Here is a 14,925-nt window from a genome sequence, read left to right as displayed (position 1 = left end):
AGGAGAGCCCAGCACAGACCAAAAGGCAGAGAATCAGAGCCAGATCTGGTCTCCTTATTTGGTCTTCCCTTCCAGCACTTTGTATAAATCGTTATTCTTAAGGGGGAGGCTGACCTTGCTCCTCAGGCCCTAGGCTGGGAGTCCCCAGGGCAGGGTGCGGCCTGCTCCTTTGGCCGGCAGCTGGGCTGCTGGGGACAGGTCAGACGGGTCTGGCTGGTGCAGATGGTTGAGGTCCTGCAGCTTCCTGTGCTCAGCCCGACAAGAGGACTCTACCAGCCACATCCCACTGTCTGCCCCTAACTGGGGGTGGGGGGGTGGATAAAGATGGGGGGGGAGACTTCCTTCTCTAGGCCAGGCCCCACCCAGCTCGGTGAGACCAGTGGAAAACAGCTGAGCAGAGAACCATCTCAGAAGACTACACTGCCCCAGCTCACCACCACCCTGGGAGACCACTGGGGAGAGATGGGCTCATGGGAAGGGAAAACTGCTCTGCCTGGCAACCTCCCAGTGGGCTTCCTGTCTCCAAGGTGAGAGGCCTGCCTGCATGGGAGGAGGCCCACTGGGTTGTGACCCTCACTCCTACCCCAACATAGCCTGAGTCCACACCATCCTGCGGGGGCACCCTCTCCCTCCCCCCACACTACCTCCCAAGGGTATACCCCCCATCTCCCAGTCCCAAAAACGCAGACCACACTGTTTAAAAATAGAGCCTCTTTATTGGTACCTGTAAGCTCAGGTACAAGGTGTTCCCACAAGCACACAGGCTGGCAAGGCCTCCTGGGCAAGGCGGCAGGCCCAGAGCCTGGGCTTCTTGGCACAGACATAGAGAAAAATGAATAAATTATAGTTCTGACACTCAAGGACGATACAGAAATTAGGATGCAAAACTCAACATCGGCAAACAAAGGGCATAAAAGCCGAAAGGGCCTCTCCTCACCAGAGCCAACTGGCTTTAGGGCATGGGCAGGTGGCTGGGGCTGACATGCAGTGCCCAGCAAGCCCTGAGATAGTCGTCAGGAGCGTGCTATGGGCCCAGAGGCTAGTCCCTCGCCCTCTCTGGGCTTCCTGCTTCCCTTCTACATTAGTGGGCCCAGAATAAAGCCTGTGGCCTTTGGGGAGGAAGACCATGAGGCAGAGGACAGGAAGCAGAGGGGGCTGTGTGGGGGCAGAAGCAGGTTTTAGTCACGGTTGGCTTGGCCTGGCCAGCCCAGCCCAGCCCAGCAGCCCCCTACCTAGACGCTGTCCCCAGTCACTTGCCTCTCATAGCCAGGCTGCTGCTGCAGTAGAATATAGGCACCCAATCCACACCTGGTCTTTACCAAAGCCCAGGCAGGGTAGGGGATGCACAACAAGGCAGAGGGACTTGCAGGGGTCTGTGCCCTACCCCAACTCCAGCACTGCCCACTGGCCAGAGGGGAGAAGCCTATACCTTCTAGCTCCAAATAAATTATGGAAATAAATTATAGTCTTCACAGTCCAGAAATATAGCCACCCGTGGGTCTGGGGCTCAGGGTGGCAGGAGAAGCCATTAGAAGTGGCAGATTTCAGCCCTGTCTTGTTCAGGCTAAGGAACATCACACGAGACCGGAAAGGGGTCTGCAAAGCTCCAGGGGAGCCATATTTCCTCCTGTTCCTGGCATACACCATGGAAAGTGGAAGAAGAGACTGTGTGGGCTCTGGGGGAGGTGGGGCCCAGGTGGCTGACAGGGAAAGCCCCCTCCCTGCCCTCTCTTCAGCACGGAAGTAGTTACAAAAATAAATAAGTCAATCCAGAGTGTTGCACAAAACTCAGGAGTGCCTGCATGGATGAGCCAAAACTCTTAACATACAGAGACCTCAGGGAGCCCCCAAATTACAACAAAGCAGCAACAGGGCTCTTAGGACCACGAAAAGGTCCCCCAGTCCTCACACAGGCACCGGCTCCACCAGGGGCGCTGGGGCCGGGTCCTCAAACAACTGGCTATCCATGAAGGGTGCCGGGGCCTCAGTGGCTGAGTCCACCAGGCCCACAAGGGACTCCAGGAGGCAAGCGCCGGTGTCCCCTGCTGGAGAAAAGGTTGGCAGGGGGAAGAAGGGGGCCTCCGGGTTGTCCAGGCTGTCAGACACCTTCCGGGAGGTGTAGTGAGGCCCCAGACTATAGTCTGGCAGGGCCTGGAGCAGCTCGAAGGAGTCGCAGGAAGACAAGCTGAGGTCCACAGAGTTGCTCTGGCCGGCATCTGAGCTGGGCAGCACTGAGGCACCAGGGAAGCTGCCTTCTCCCAACCCTTCAAGGCTACTGTTCAGGAAGAAGCTGGCATCCAGGTTGGCGTTTTCATCCAGGATGCCTGACGGGAGGCTAGAGCTGGAATAGCTGTGGGTCCAGCTGGCCAGGCCACCGGGCTCACCAGTACCAAAGATATCAGCTGGGTGGAAGCAGCTGAGGTTGTCCAGGCTCCCCACTCCCCCTTCATCTTCCTCCTCCTCCTCCCCTCCCAGGTCAGAGTCACTGAGACTCAGGACCCGGGCCAGGCTGTCATCATCCATGTCAGCCTGAAGGCCAGGGCCAGGCAGCGCTGGGTGGGCGGTGCCGCTCAGGGCCTCACTGGTGCCCGAAGCTGTGGAGGAGTCGGTCATGTCGCTGCTACAGCTGTTGTCTCCCAGCTCGCTGCTCACGGGGGGCTTGGCTAGCGGGAAAGCGGGGGCCAGGACCTGCTCACCAGGGCTGGCTGGGTTGTCCTGGCTGGGCGCCTCCAGTTCCCCCAGGCTCTCGGCCCCCTGCTCCAGCTGCAGGCGGGTGAGGGTGTGGAGGAAATGGGTCTGCACGCGGGCCTGATTAAATTCTACACGGCCCTTGGGGTTCTCGCAGCCCTCCCTGCAGCAGCCGCAGGGGAATGCAGTGTGGTCCATCTGCAGAGAGAGCAGAGCATAAGTAAGGATCCTGTAGAGCCCAGAGAAGCCCGAGCTCAGGTTTTGCTTCCCAGCCCGTACCTGGCACTTGATGCCCGCCAGACTGCAGCTGCAGGTCTCGGGGTCACAGACCCGATCACAACGACAGCCACAGTCCTCTCGGGACTGGCGCAGAGCCTGCAGCTCCCGCTTCTCCTCGCGATCGATCCTCCGCACCCCAGCAGCCCGCAGCAGAGCCCGCCGTCGCCGGGCTGGGTAGGGCTGTAGGAAGGTCATCTCCTCCAACCGGCCACCTGCCATGGCCACGGCCAAGTCCTCTTCCACAGAGGCGTCATCAATGGCGTCCACTGTGAGTGGCAGGCTAGCCTCCATCTCAGGCACCCCGGTCTCTGCAAGCTGTACCACAGCAAAGAGGAAGGATGTGAGAGACAGACAGGGGTCTTGGCCCCCACCGCCACCAGTCACTGGACAAATGTTCCCCACAGGCTTATTCGGGCTGAGCACCATGGATACCACAGTGAATGCAAAGGCCAACAACACTGCCCTTGGGGCATTGGCAAAGAGATTTCCTGTTCCTGTCATTTCCCCAGGTCCTGGACAAGCCCCCAGCCTCCCTCCACAGCCAGCCTGACACCCCACCCCCAAGGTCACATCAACTACCCATCCCTCACATGGCACGGTCATACAGCTTCAGACACCATGCCCCCAGCCACTACAGCAAACACAGGCCCTTCCACACCCCACGCTGTCTGCGGATCATCCAGGTAACAGGCCCTGATGGAGCAATACTGGCCCCAGATGCCTCCTTCCCTAAATACATAATGAGCATACTGGCTCCCACCCTAAAAGCCCCTCCCCTCTAAGGCTAGGACTTCAGAAGCCAGCCAAAAGCCCCTGCAATGCAGACGGGTCTCCCCTACCTTCCACCGGAGCGCCTCCAGCTTCTCCTCCTTCAAGCGTAGGCGCAGCTTCTCACGCCGTGCCCGGGCTTGCTCCTGGGTGAACTCCGCCAAGGAAAAGCGGCGGCAGGCACTGTGGCGGGGGGCCATACCCAGAGTGCAGCCACCACGGCTGGGTACACTGATGAAGCCCTGGCACCGTGGAAAGTAGAAGACAGTGATACCATCAAAGGCGACACGGCCTGGCCGCTTCCGGGGAGCCCGCTTCAGGATGGACAGAGCTGGAAGGCACAGAGGGAAGGGACAGGACATTAGTTCTCTGTGAGGCTCAGCAAACCTCCAGGAAGATGGTACTGAATGACCTTTCCTCTCACGTCCTGCTGTGACTTCCCACCCCGAGAAAAAAAATGGATCTGAATTTAGGAACCAGCCTGGCTGGGATTAGAGCTGGTAAAATTGAATGCCCCTCCTTACTATTACTTACCAGTCCAAATGAGACTGTTAGATTAAACACCTCTGTCATCTTTATTAGCCATTTATAGGTTCCTTAGGCAGTTTTCTATAGTTTTTTTTATTATTCATTTGTAGGAACTCTTTATATATGATATTAAAGACACTGATCATCTGTCTAAGCTATCTGCAAATATTTTAGTCTTTTATTTTTGTTCAAGGCATTTTACAAAATAACTTCTAAGGCCATGTAATTAAAAATATATTGACCTTTTCTTTGAGTTTCTTGCATTTTGCAACAGGCTTAGAAAGGCTCTTATCTGGAACTGCCTAAGTTATGGATTGTATATTGATTACTAAGCTATATTTGGTATATTCTATACAAATATTGGTATACTATTGCTTTTAATTGAACCATAAATAGTTGCCTTAGAACAGCTGAATACTGGCAACCGTATGTATTTCAACTTACTATTTTGCCTGTCCCAATCCAATACATAGAATTCTTATTCTCTCGGCAAACTGAACTGGGTAGCACTTACTGAACAATGTTAACTACTAGTGGTGACAACATCCTCATCTTGTTCCTTAGTGGGACGGCTTCCAGTATGTTCTCACTGACAGGAATGCCAGCTTTTGGGCTGAGACACATATTTTTAATCACTTAAGGTAGAATTCACTTATTACTATTTTACCAAGGGCCTTATCTAGAAGGAACATGACATTTTATCAAGTGTTTTTTAGCATCCACAGCGGCTCTCTTATTTTTCTTCCTCTGACATAGTCATTGGGTAAACTCTAAGACTGGATTTTATAAATATTAAACCATTCTTATATTGCCAGAATAAATCCAGTTCAGTCAACCTACTGTTCGGTTTTATGTGCTAAAAATCATACTCTTTTTCTATGTATAATACACAGATACATATATTAATACATAAACAAAGACATCATACCCAGGGATTAAAATGTCACTGCAGTAATAATTAGGAAAAATATGTCTAAAAAGGTTCCCTGGGGTTGGGGGCAGCAATAATGGAGAACAAAATTGAGGAATACTGCTTTAGGGCTCTTTGTCATTTTGAAATCAGAATGACGCCAGCTTGAAAAGTAACTGGGGATGAAACCTTTCCACTATGTTCAGGCAAAGCCAAACGGCATTTTGACAGGAGAGGGACCGGCCTGACAGGCCCCGCAGTAGAGTGTGGGGCGTGGGACTCTAGTGGTTCAGTTGGTAGGACAGGGTGTGCAAGCTGGAGAAACGAAACTGGAACATAAGGGAGGAGTTGGAGCCAGAGGGCCCCAGGGTGACTCTGAGGAGCTCCGTCCTGACCTGCAGGACTTCTAAGCAGGAGTCCTGAGGTCAAAGGTGAATCGAGCCGGGCCCAGGTGCCTCTGGACAGTGGGCACTCCTCAGTGACCACTGTGTTACAGGAAGTGGCCACGGTGGAGAGCCAAAGCCATTGGGACACGACCTCCAGTGGCCAGCATGGCTTTGTCAGGGGCCTCCCAATTTCGTCTTCAGGAAGGAAGGAGGGGTGCGGTGGTTCCCAGGAGAGGGGGACTCACGGGGGAAACTCCGGGGGCCACAGAAGTCACGGTCAGGCAAAGGCGACTGATCCCAGGGGCCCTCCTCATCGGAATCCCAGGCTGGGGAGACTGACGAGCTTGGAGAGCAGGAGCGAGAACCGCGGCCCGAGGAGGACAAAGAGGAGGAGGAGGAGCAGAGCGAGGAGTCGTCCTCATCCAGCTGGTCAAACTTCCTCTTCAGGGGCCCAGTCATGGTGGGGCAGGGGGTACTCTGGGGTCCGCACACTGACAGCCTGGAGTGGAAAGGAGAAACCTCGGGGTGGCAGGCCTGCAGACAGGTGGCGGCTGCTCAGTCTCGATCAACTTCCCTTACCCTCCAAGGTGTCCCAGGCCTCCCCCTTGGCTCTGCATGCAGGGGGACAGCCTTGAGAGGCTTCCTGCCGTAGGCAGAGTACCGAGGTCCAAACCCTCCTCCTGGCACTTGCAGATTCCCACCATCTCTGCCCAAAAGTCTTCCTAGGACACCACTGGGAACCTTCCCCACTACCTCCTACAACCCACCTACACACATGCATTCACCAGACCAACAGATGGACCAACAGACCTCAGCCGGGCCTCGTTCATTCCCTGACAGGAATCCTGGGGGCTGACTCACTGGCTGGGTGATTCACACGGCTCGCATCTGTGTGCCTTTGTGTGTGTGAGGCCGTCTGCAGCAGCCTGCACAGCCCTGTACGGTGGCTCTCCTTCCCCCTCCTCCTCCACTACCACCCCCAAACACTCCCACAGATACACCATCCTATGCGTGGGCGCGCGCGCACACACACACACACACACACACACTCTCTCTCTCTCTCTCTCCTTCTGTCTCTGGGGCCAGGCTGACCAGGGCACTCCGGGAAACAGGCTGCCTTCGACACTGGCCCTGATTCCCAGACACAGGACTTTCCGGAGCCCCTCCTCTCCCGTGACAGAGCCACTCAGACTTTCCCTCAGAACCCCCGCCCCGCAGAAGTCCCCTGCTTCCAGGCCTGGCTGTGCTTCATGTGTCTCTAACAACTCCTGTTTGATCTTAAAAATGCATCTACATCTTGCCTCGACTCCAACATCTAGCTCTGTTTGTTTGAATTAACTTCCTATGGAAAATTATTTTTTTCCTCTCAAAACACACACACACACACACACACACACACACACACACCACCAGTTTCACAACAACTCTTAGTGAAACTGACCAATCAAGATGACATCCAGGGGTGCCTGGGTGGCTCAGTGGGTTAAGCCGCTGCCTTCGGCTCAGGTCATGATCTCAGGGTCCTGGGATCGAGTCCCACATCGGGCTCTCTGCTCAGCAGGGAGCCTGCTTCCTCCTCTCTCTCTCTCCCTGCCTCTCTGCCTATTTGTGATCTCTCTCTGTAGAATAAATAAATAAAATCTTAAAAAAAAAAAAAATGACATCCAGGTGTCTCCTGTTTGTAGCTTGGTGACTTGGAGGTACCTTAGGACACAGCTTACTGTGTCTCCCCTTTAGGGGCTCCCACCCCTAAATGCCTCTGCTATCCCTGGAAATCCCCAAAGGACTCAGTCCTAAGGGCTGAGCTACCTTGTCTCTCTATGTCCTACAGGGCTCAGGCCTGGGCCCCAGGAGGTCACCAGGAGGAAGGGGAAACGGTGAAGAGGCCCTAGCGCTGGGGAGCCCCTCCCCCACTGCCATCACAGGAAATGAGAACAGGAAAAACCAACCAGAAGGCTGGCAATCTCCTCTCCTCAGGTGTCCTTTCTAAACACCCTTGTCCCCTTTGCCAAGCCTAGGACAGAGTCTCTGGATCCTACAGCTAGATAGAAGGTGCGCGGTCAGTAGACTTACTGGATAAAATTCATCCTGAGCACAACCTCTCCCCACAGACGAGAGAGAAGCAAGAGAAACTCCCCTCCTTGCTAACCCTTCACACTGGGCCAGGGGAACAGAACGCACAGGTGCTTCCGGGGACTTCTCAGCGGGTAGTTTCTCAGGCTTGGCACCCGCAACCCCCGCCAAACCACAAACAAAAACAACCCAGCTCCCACCTGACCTGCAGCCTCTCCTAGGAGTTGGGGGAACTCATGACCCAGAGCCAGGCGCACACACATGTACACACATGCAGACCCCAGAGACAAACACAAACACACGCCGCCAAGCCACACACACATACCCTGCCCCTACCAGCCCTGTGGGGAGACCCCATCCTCTCCCAAACTTCAGATGCTGTCCATAGGGTGCTGAATGCCTCATCACACGCCCAAGCTCAAGGCCCACCCACTGCCAAAACCAAATGCCCACTTTGTATCTCTGCCTGGCTGTCCCTAAGAAACATAAAATTCCATAGGCCCCAAATCGAACCCCTTGTCTCTGTTCCCCACCCCCAACCTGTGCCATCTGTTCCTCTTCCTGTGTTCCCTATCTTAGTAACGGCACTGCCACCCACCCAGTTACTCAAGCCAGAAACCTGCAGCCATCCTCAACAACTCCTTCCTCCCTCTCCCTCCAGCCACATCCAGGCCCCCAGTCCTGCAAGCATACACTAGCTCATTTAATGCACACAAGGCTAGGCAGAGACAGTAGGGACTGGGAAGGCCATCAGCATAGGATTAGAACCTTGGCTCCAGAACCAGACTGCCTGCACTGGAACCCTGGTTTGGCTATTACTCCGCTGTGTGACCCCGGTCAAGGTCCTTAAGTTCTCAGTGTCTTCAATTCTTTGTCTTAAAACCTCACAGGGTTGGGAGGTTTACAAGAATCAATACGTGTCAAGTTCTTAGGACAGTGGTAAGTGCTGAGTGAACATGGCATTCTACACTGTGGGAAAAAGGAGCTCCTGGATACAACATGTGAATCTCAATGATGTCATATGGAAGGAAAGAAGCCAGAAGCAAGAATACACGTGAATGAAGTTCAAGGAAACGTAAACCCAATCAGTGATGATACAAGTCAGAATGGGAGGGGTGGGAGTTTGATATGCACTGGGGACAGTGGTTGAGCGGGGAGCCTGGGGACTTCACATTGCTGGGTGAGTGGGTTTCTTGTAATGTTCTGTGTTACCTGGCTGGTGGTTCCACGAATGTCTAAAACTAAAAACTCATCTAGCTGTACACACAGAATTCATATGCTTTATGCATTTCATGTATGGCTCCTTCAATTTTATTACCTTATGTCTCTGTCCCCACTGCAACTGTCAAAGTCCCCTGCCTCTGCTCCTGCTGTCCCCGTGCAGCCAGAATGATCTTCCTAAAGATCTCTGCTTGCCATCCCCATGCTTAGGAAAGCTGGGCCTTAGGATCAAGCCTAGAATTCCACGAGAGGCTGAAGCAGGCCTGGCTGCTGCCTCCCCCTTTCCCTTACTATACTCCAGCTGAACTTGCAGTTCCCCTAATTGTCATGACCTGCCCGCCTCCTGGCCTTTGCACAAGCTGGAACTCAGCCTACTCTCCTTTAACAGTCATTTCCAAGAGGGCCTCCCTGAAACCCCTATTTCTCACTCTTGACTACATGCCTCTCTGGGCTCCCACGGGCTCTGGGAATCCCCTACCCCCACCCTTCTCTCAAAGTCTTGCTGCAGCCTTGCTGTCTTTCCCTCATACCAGGCGGAGGGTCTCTCTGCCTGACCATCCCTGTACCCAAGCTTAGAGCAGAGTCTGGCATAGAGAAGGCACCTAAGGACCAGCAGAGGTGGACCTCAGTGCGACTTCCTGATCCTGTCAGTTAGTCTGGGGGTACACATGTGCAGACCAGAGATCTGCCTGCACTGAGCCATAGGAGGGGGTGGCTCTGAGGGTAGGAAGCTCAGGCTGTGGTCCGATGCCAACATAGGCATCTCAGGAGACACCTTGTTCCCCAGAAGTAAACAGACAGATACCAAGCAAGCAGATTTAAGCCAGACACCCTAGCTCTGCCTCGGGCATGTCTACAGAATGGGAATTTAAGGTGAAGGTGTTATGAATGTCAGGAAAAACAGGGACACAGGGAAGCTACAGCCATGCTGCAGGTTCTAGTGGTAAACCCCAGGAGGATCTGCAGACCTAGAGTGTAATGAGAACTTAGCTCTTCCCTGATACTCCTCTGGGGTGGAGGGAGGAGAAGGAGCAGCCCTTGGGTCTTGTGCTTCTCTCTCCCACCTGGGAATCCAGAGGCCAAGAGAGGCAGAGGCAGGAGATGAGAGAAAGACTCAGCGAGAGACAAGAACAGGCCAAGTCAGAAAAAGGAATGAAAGATAGTGAAAGAGTCCAAGAAAAGTGTCAGACAGTGAGTCAGAGGAGGGGGGAGGGGCCCTCAGCAGCTACCCAGGAATCAAAATCCCAACTATGGCTCTGTTCCCAGGGTGAACACGGCCCCCTCCTAGGGTCCTGGAGGAAGGAAAAGCAATTCCCAAGAGTTGGCTCAGACAGAAATGCCACACACACCCCAGAGGAGCCCCAGAGACAAGCCCTGAATCAAAGAGAGCGAGGCTTCTTCCGGGATCTGCCTGGGCCCTGAGGTCAGGCCACCCTCCTGTCACCACACACAGGAGTGGGATGGCTAGGATAAAGGGGTGAGACTTCCCCACTCTACTACTCCCCAACTCTACACACTCAGGCCACACTGAATCCCAGGAAGGTCCCCTCACCCTGGGGCACCAGGCAAACAAAGGCTCAATGGTGGCCAGAGGAGTATCTCAAGGCCTCTGGGAAATCACATCAACTCCTTTCTGCAGCTCAGCAGTCCTCATGTCCCAGCTCTCTACCAGAGCTGATACTGGGGAGAGAGCACCTTCAGCTGCGTCCATCCTCCTCTGGGAATCTGAAGAATGTGTCCTTTAACCTCAGATCCCCAGGCTCTGGCCAGGCCAGCTCCCCCTAACACCTGGGGTCACATGACTCCAGATTCTCAGGAACTACTTCCTGGGACAAGGAAAAGACACCTCTGGCCCCCACTGGCATTGGCTAGAAAAACACTCTGGGCAGAAGCACAGAGAGGGCAGACAAGAAGCCTTCGCATACCCCATCCCCCCATCTCTCAGAAAGTGATCCTGGGGGAGGGCACAGTTCCTCAGCCTTGGCCTCCAAGGCCTGGCACTGGGTAGGTGCCAAATGTTTGCTGCCTACAGGAGGCCAACTGCTCCTGCAGAAGGGAAATTGCACCTGACAGCAACTGCTTCCTCCAGCTAAGCAAGGCCTCCTTCATTCTCATTCATTCAACAAATATGGAGCTCCCACGGCATGCCAAGCACTGTGTCAGGCACTTGGGCACTTGGGCGGACAGGGAGCAAGATCCACACTAGGGTTGCACTCTTGCGGCTTTGAATTTAGGAGCAAGGACTATAGTTACAAAACCTTGGTGAGTGCTGGGATGGCGGGTGGGAGGGATGGGAAAGGAGGGGGAAAGCTGAGGGTAAAAAGAATCTCTAGGAGGAAGAGAGGTAGAAAGTTCCAGAGGGGGCACAGCAGGAGAAAGCGAGCCAGAATGGTGAGGGGGAGGGGCATCCTGGGACAGGTTTCGGAGACAGGGCTGACAGGGCAGGCTTTAGCCTGAGGGCACTGGAAGCCACAGAAGGGATTAAGTAGGGAGTGACAATACCAGATTTGCATTTTACAAAGATGGCTCAGTCCCCGACCGTAGGGGGGTGTGACTAGTTGGCCCCGGGCCAGGGTTAGGTGAGTGATGACAGGACAGGGAAGGCAAAGGGAGAAAGGGGACTATGCTTGCCGACCACCGGATGTGGAGACGGAAGAGGGTGGTGATGTCAAGGATTGGGAGGCGAGCGAGAGGCGGCCTGCTCCAGAGGACTCTGAGACATCTGAGTGGAGGTGTGGGGTGGGCAGTGGAGCCGGGGAGGCCTTCTCCAGTGTCAGGAGTGTAGGCTATGTGTGTGACTGTGCCAGAGAGCTGGAGTGACTAAGTGTGTGAGGGCTGCTGTGGTGGGGACATCCAAGGGTGCGAGTCTGTAGAAGGGCCCCCAGGGAGGGGAAACTGAGGACCGGGAGGAAGTACGTGCTGCAGAGGGGAGAAGTGCGTGGGAGAGAGCCTACGTGTGCCCGCGGGTGTCCGGTGGGGCTGCTGCGCCCGTGACTCACAGCGGCGGCCTCTGCGTGTGACGGTGACTGACAAACAGGTGAGCGTACGACACAATCCCTCCTCCCTCCCTCCTGCCGGGGTCCGTGACTCACGAAGCCTCACTCCTCCACGATCTTCTCTCTCCACTCCCTCCCTGACCCCAGCCGGCCGGGGGCGCCAGGCACGAGCCCCAGCCCCGGCGCCTGCCCCCGGTGAGGGGGGGAGCCCTAGGAGGAAGGCGACAAATGTCACCTGCTCCGGCCACGCGAGGAACTTCTGAAAAGTTCTCAGGCAACTGGGTCAAAAGGTAACTCCTGTGGACGCGCGCACCCCGTCACCCCGCCACAGGCGCCAATCTCCACTCAGCCGCCACCCGCACCCGGCTCGGGGCTCCGCGACTTCTTGGGGGTACCGGCGGCGGCGCGGGGGAGGGGAGCGGAAAACCTGCCACTCTCTCCTCTCCGCCTCCCCTTCCCGGACGCCGGCCGGCCGCGCGCAGGCAGGGGCCGAGCCCGCCCGTCCCCGCCCCGGCGCCGGGGGTGAAGAGGCAAGTGGCAGGGGCCGAAGGGCGCAACCCCCAGCGCGGGACGCTCCCTCTCCAAGGTCCCGGCCCGCCGGGCCCGCAGCCCCTCGGCGCTCACCTGCGATCCGGGAGCTCGCCCGGGACACCGATGCGACCTGCGTCCCGGCCGGGTACGCCCCCGCGCCGCGACCCTGTGTGCGCTCAGCCGGGCTGCCGTCGGCCCAGCCACCCCTCTGGCTCTGCGCGTCCTGCAGCGGCGGCGGCGGCGGGAGACTGGCTGCGCCCGGCCCCGCCCGCCGCTCCGCCCTCCTCGTCAGTGGAAAACTCCGGGGCTCGCAGCGCTGACGCACGCCGGGCCTCCCGCCAGGCCGCCCGACAGCCCCGCCCCGGAGGCGCCACCTCCCCCTGCCCCGAGCCGGGCGAAGCGGACCGTGGGCCCTCCCTGCGGACTCTGACCCCGCGCGGGCGCCGGGGCTAACCTGCGCCCTCAGTCGCCCTCGCCTGTACCCCTCCCGCAGTTTCTTGAAGTCGCCTGCGCTCCCAACCGGCAGAGCGGGGTCGAAGAGATCCCCCACCTCGCAACACGGCCCCCGTTCGCGGATGGGTAGCCTGAGGCCCGGAGCAGAGCGGAGCGTCCGGAAGGCCACTCGGCGACGGTGCCTCCTCTAGGCTTTCACCCCCGCCCTGCCCGAGCCAGTTGCTATCATCCAATCTAAACGTTCTTCCTCTGAGCCCTCCTTACCACCCACCCCCAGATCCGCCTGAAAAATAAACTATGACTGGAGAGGAACCTGGGCAGGGAGAAAGGGGAACGAGGAGGGGGGGGGGTTCATCTGTGGGCCTGACCTTCACCTCTACCCACAGGTCTGAGACCCTCCAGGAGCCCTGAGCTGGGAGTTCCTGGAAACAGCTTCCCCCTACCCACTCCCTCCCTATATCATCTAAAAAAAGAGAGAGAGAGAGAGATGTCTTCCAAGCCAGACACCCTGGCCACTTAAAATGGCCCACTGCCTTCTCTGCTCCCGCCAAGGCCTTTCCTGACTAGGGGCCAGCTCTCCCTGATTACTGCACAGGGGAAAGTGTGTGCATGCCCCGGCATCGATCCCTGGCCAGGAGACCATCCTCTGCCCTTCTCCCCAACCTCAGATCAGACCTTACCCAGCACACATGTCCCTTGAGCGTTTCTACCTTCACGCCTTTGCTACACAGCGTTCCTCTCGCCTGGAATGCCTGTCTGCCTTCTCGCTGCTTACCAGAATCTCATCGCCTTTAAGGTCTCAACTTGCGCTGCCTCCTCCAGGGAGCCTTGGTGGGAGCTTGACCCTCCCCCTCCCAGTCCTGCTCCCGCTGCATTCTGGGTTTTTCTCTGACTGTCCTAGATGAATGCTGTCACTCTCTAGCCCAACCCTCAGGATTCCTTTCTACCTTCCCCCAGGTAGGGGGTGGGGGTGACCTCTCCAGCATGGATGGCTCTGGGCTGGAGATGATGGTGAGGGACCCTTGAGCCACAGGTGCTTATGTAGAGCCAGCCAGAAGGGGTCTGCCTGCCCTTCACCTTTCCAGGGAAGAAAAATAGGAGGAAAGCAGGTTGGAGGAAGCTACAGCTCTTGCCCTTGCTGTATGTATGGAGTGTGTATGTCTGGGGGACTTGTAGGGACAGGTATCTGGCAGCTGGAGCCAAGCTTTCAGTGACTTCCCAGTGTCCTCAAGATGTAGTCTCAACTCTGTAGGGCCTACAAAGCCCAAATAATCTGGCTCTTGCCCACCTTTGCAGCCTTACCACGCTCTCCTGTGCTCCCACCCCCTACTCCCCTGTTCCATTTCAGTGTCTGTAATAGGTATATGTGTCTTTTTATTTATACTCTATGCATGTAATATTGGTACGGCTGCATGTAGTTTTAATTTACATGTGAGATATTCTGTTCTAAATCTCATTAAGTTTCTTCCAGCCTTCTCTCTGCACTCTCACCCACACCTCTTGATAACCACTCCGGTCCCTTGGCCAAGGCTTGTTTTGGGGACTGTGTCCTCCTCATCCTGATTCAGACTTCCCAAAATGCTCATCTCCAGCCTGTACTTACCTCACACTCAGTTGTGTGGTTTACTTGTGCATTTCCTTGCGTTGTCTGGGAGTGGTGGGAAGGCAGGGGCTGTGTTTGACTCTCCTCGGTGCTTGGTAAGAACCTGTTGAATACACTAAGTATACTTAGTAAATGTATACAGGGAGCTGGGGCTCTAGGAGTGTGCAGGGCTGGAAGTGGAGATGGAAGGGTCATCAGCATAGAGCGGAACATTGAAGCCACGGGTGTGGCTAAGACAGCTCAAGAGGGAGTTTAAAGGCTCCAGAGCTGGGTGTTGTTAGAGGTGACTCAGCCCTTAGGGCTATGATGGCAGGTGGCCACCCACCCACCACCACCCCTTCAGACATTCAGCCCTGTCCTCCCTGTAACTGCTGGTTGCAGACCGTTTTGGTTCCAAGGAATCCTTCTTCCACTGCTGCCTCCTTCCTGCCTCAAATCCTTGGGTCAGGTCCCCAGGATAAGGGAGTTTCTATGACTTAGAGTGTAGTG

At 55.9% G+C, this 14,925-nt stretch overlaps 1 protein-coding gene across 5 annotated transcripts; it reads right to left on the bottom strand.

The window, feature by feature from the left end:
* Positions 1 to 696: 696 nt before the first annotated feature.
* CSRNP1 (cysteine and serine rich nuclear protein 1) lies at positions 697 to 13,633 on the bottom strand. Of its 5 annotated transcripts, none has more exons than XM_044252641.1 (5): positions 13,609 to 13,633; positions 5,805 to 6,058; positions 3,807 to 4,066; positions 2,968 to 3,282; positions 697 to 2,886 (listed from the first exon to the last, which is right to left on the bottom strand). In XM_044252641.1, the coding sequence occupies exons 1-5, from the start codon at positions 13,617 to 13,619 to the stop codon at positions 1,906 to 1,908; spliced, it is 1,821 nt and encodes a 606-aa protein (XP_044108576.1). In that variant the 5' UTR covers positions 13,620 to 13,633; the 3' UTR covers positions 697 to 1,905. The 5 variants fall into 5 exon arrangements, with proteins under 5 accessions (XP_044108576.1, XP_044108577.1, XP_044108580.1 ...); XM_044252642.1 differs by lacking the exon at positions 13,609 to 13,633 and adding an exon at positions 13,514 to 13,535; XM_044252645.1 differs by lacking the exon at positions 13,609 to 13,633 and adding an exon at positions 12,931 to 12,991.
* Positions 13,634 to 14,925: the final 1,292 nt, after the last annotated feature.

The sequence above is a fragment of the Neovison vison genome, chromosome 6, assembly GCF_020171115.1.
Source record: "Neovison vison isolate M4711 chromosome 6, ASM_NN_V1, whole genome shotgun sequence".
Classification (NCBI taxonomy): domain Eukaryota; kingdom Metazoa; phylum Chordata; class Mammalia; order Carnivora; family Mustelidae; genus Neogale; species Neogale vison.
This window is presented reverse-complemented; position numbering and strand designations above follow the sequence as displayed.

Bases quoted from the DNA above. Each gene is read 5' to 3' on its own strand.
- CSRNP1 (XM_044252641.1), bottom strand. The intron at 3,283-3,806 runs GTAGGGGAGACC...GCTGTGGTACAG, and splicing joins TGGAGGCGCTCCGGTGGAAG to CTTGCAGAGACCGGGGTGCC. The intron at 2,887-2,967 runs GTACGGGCTGGG...CTCTCTCTGCAG, and splicing joins TGGCGGGCATCAAGTGCCAG to ATGGACCACACTGCATTCCC.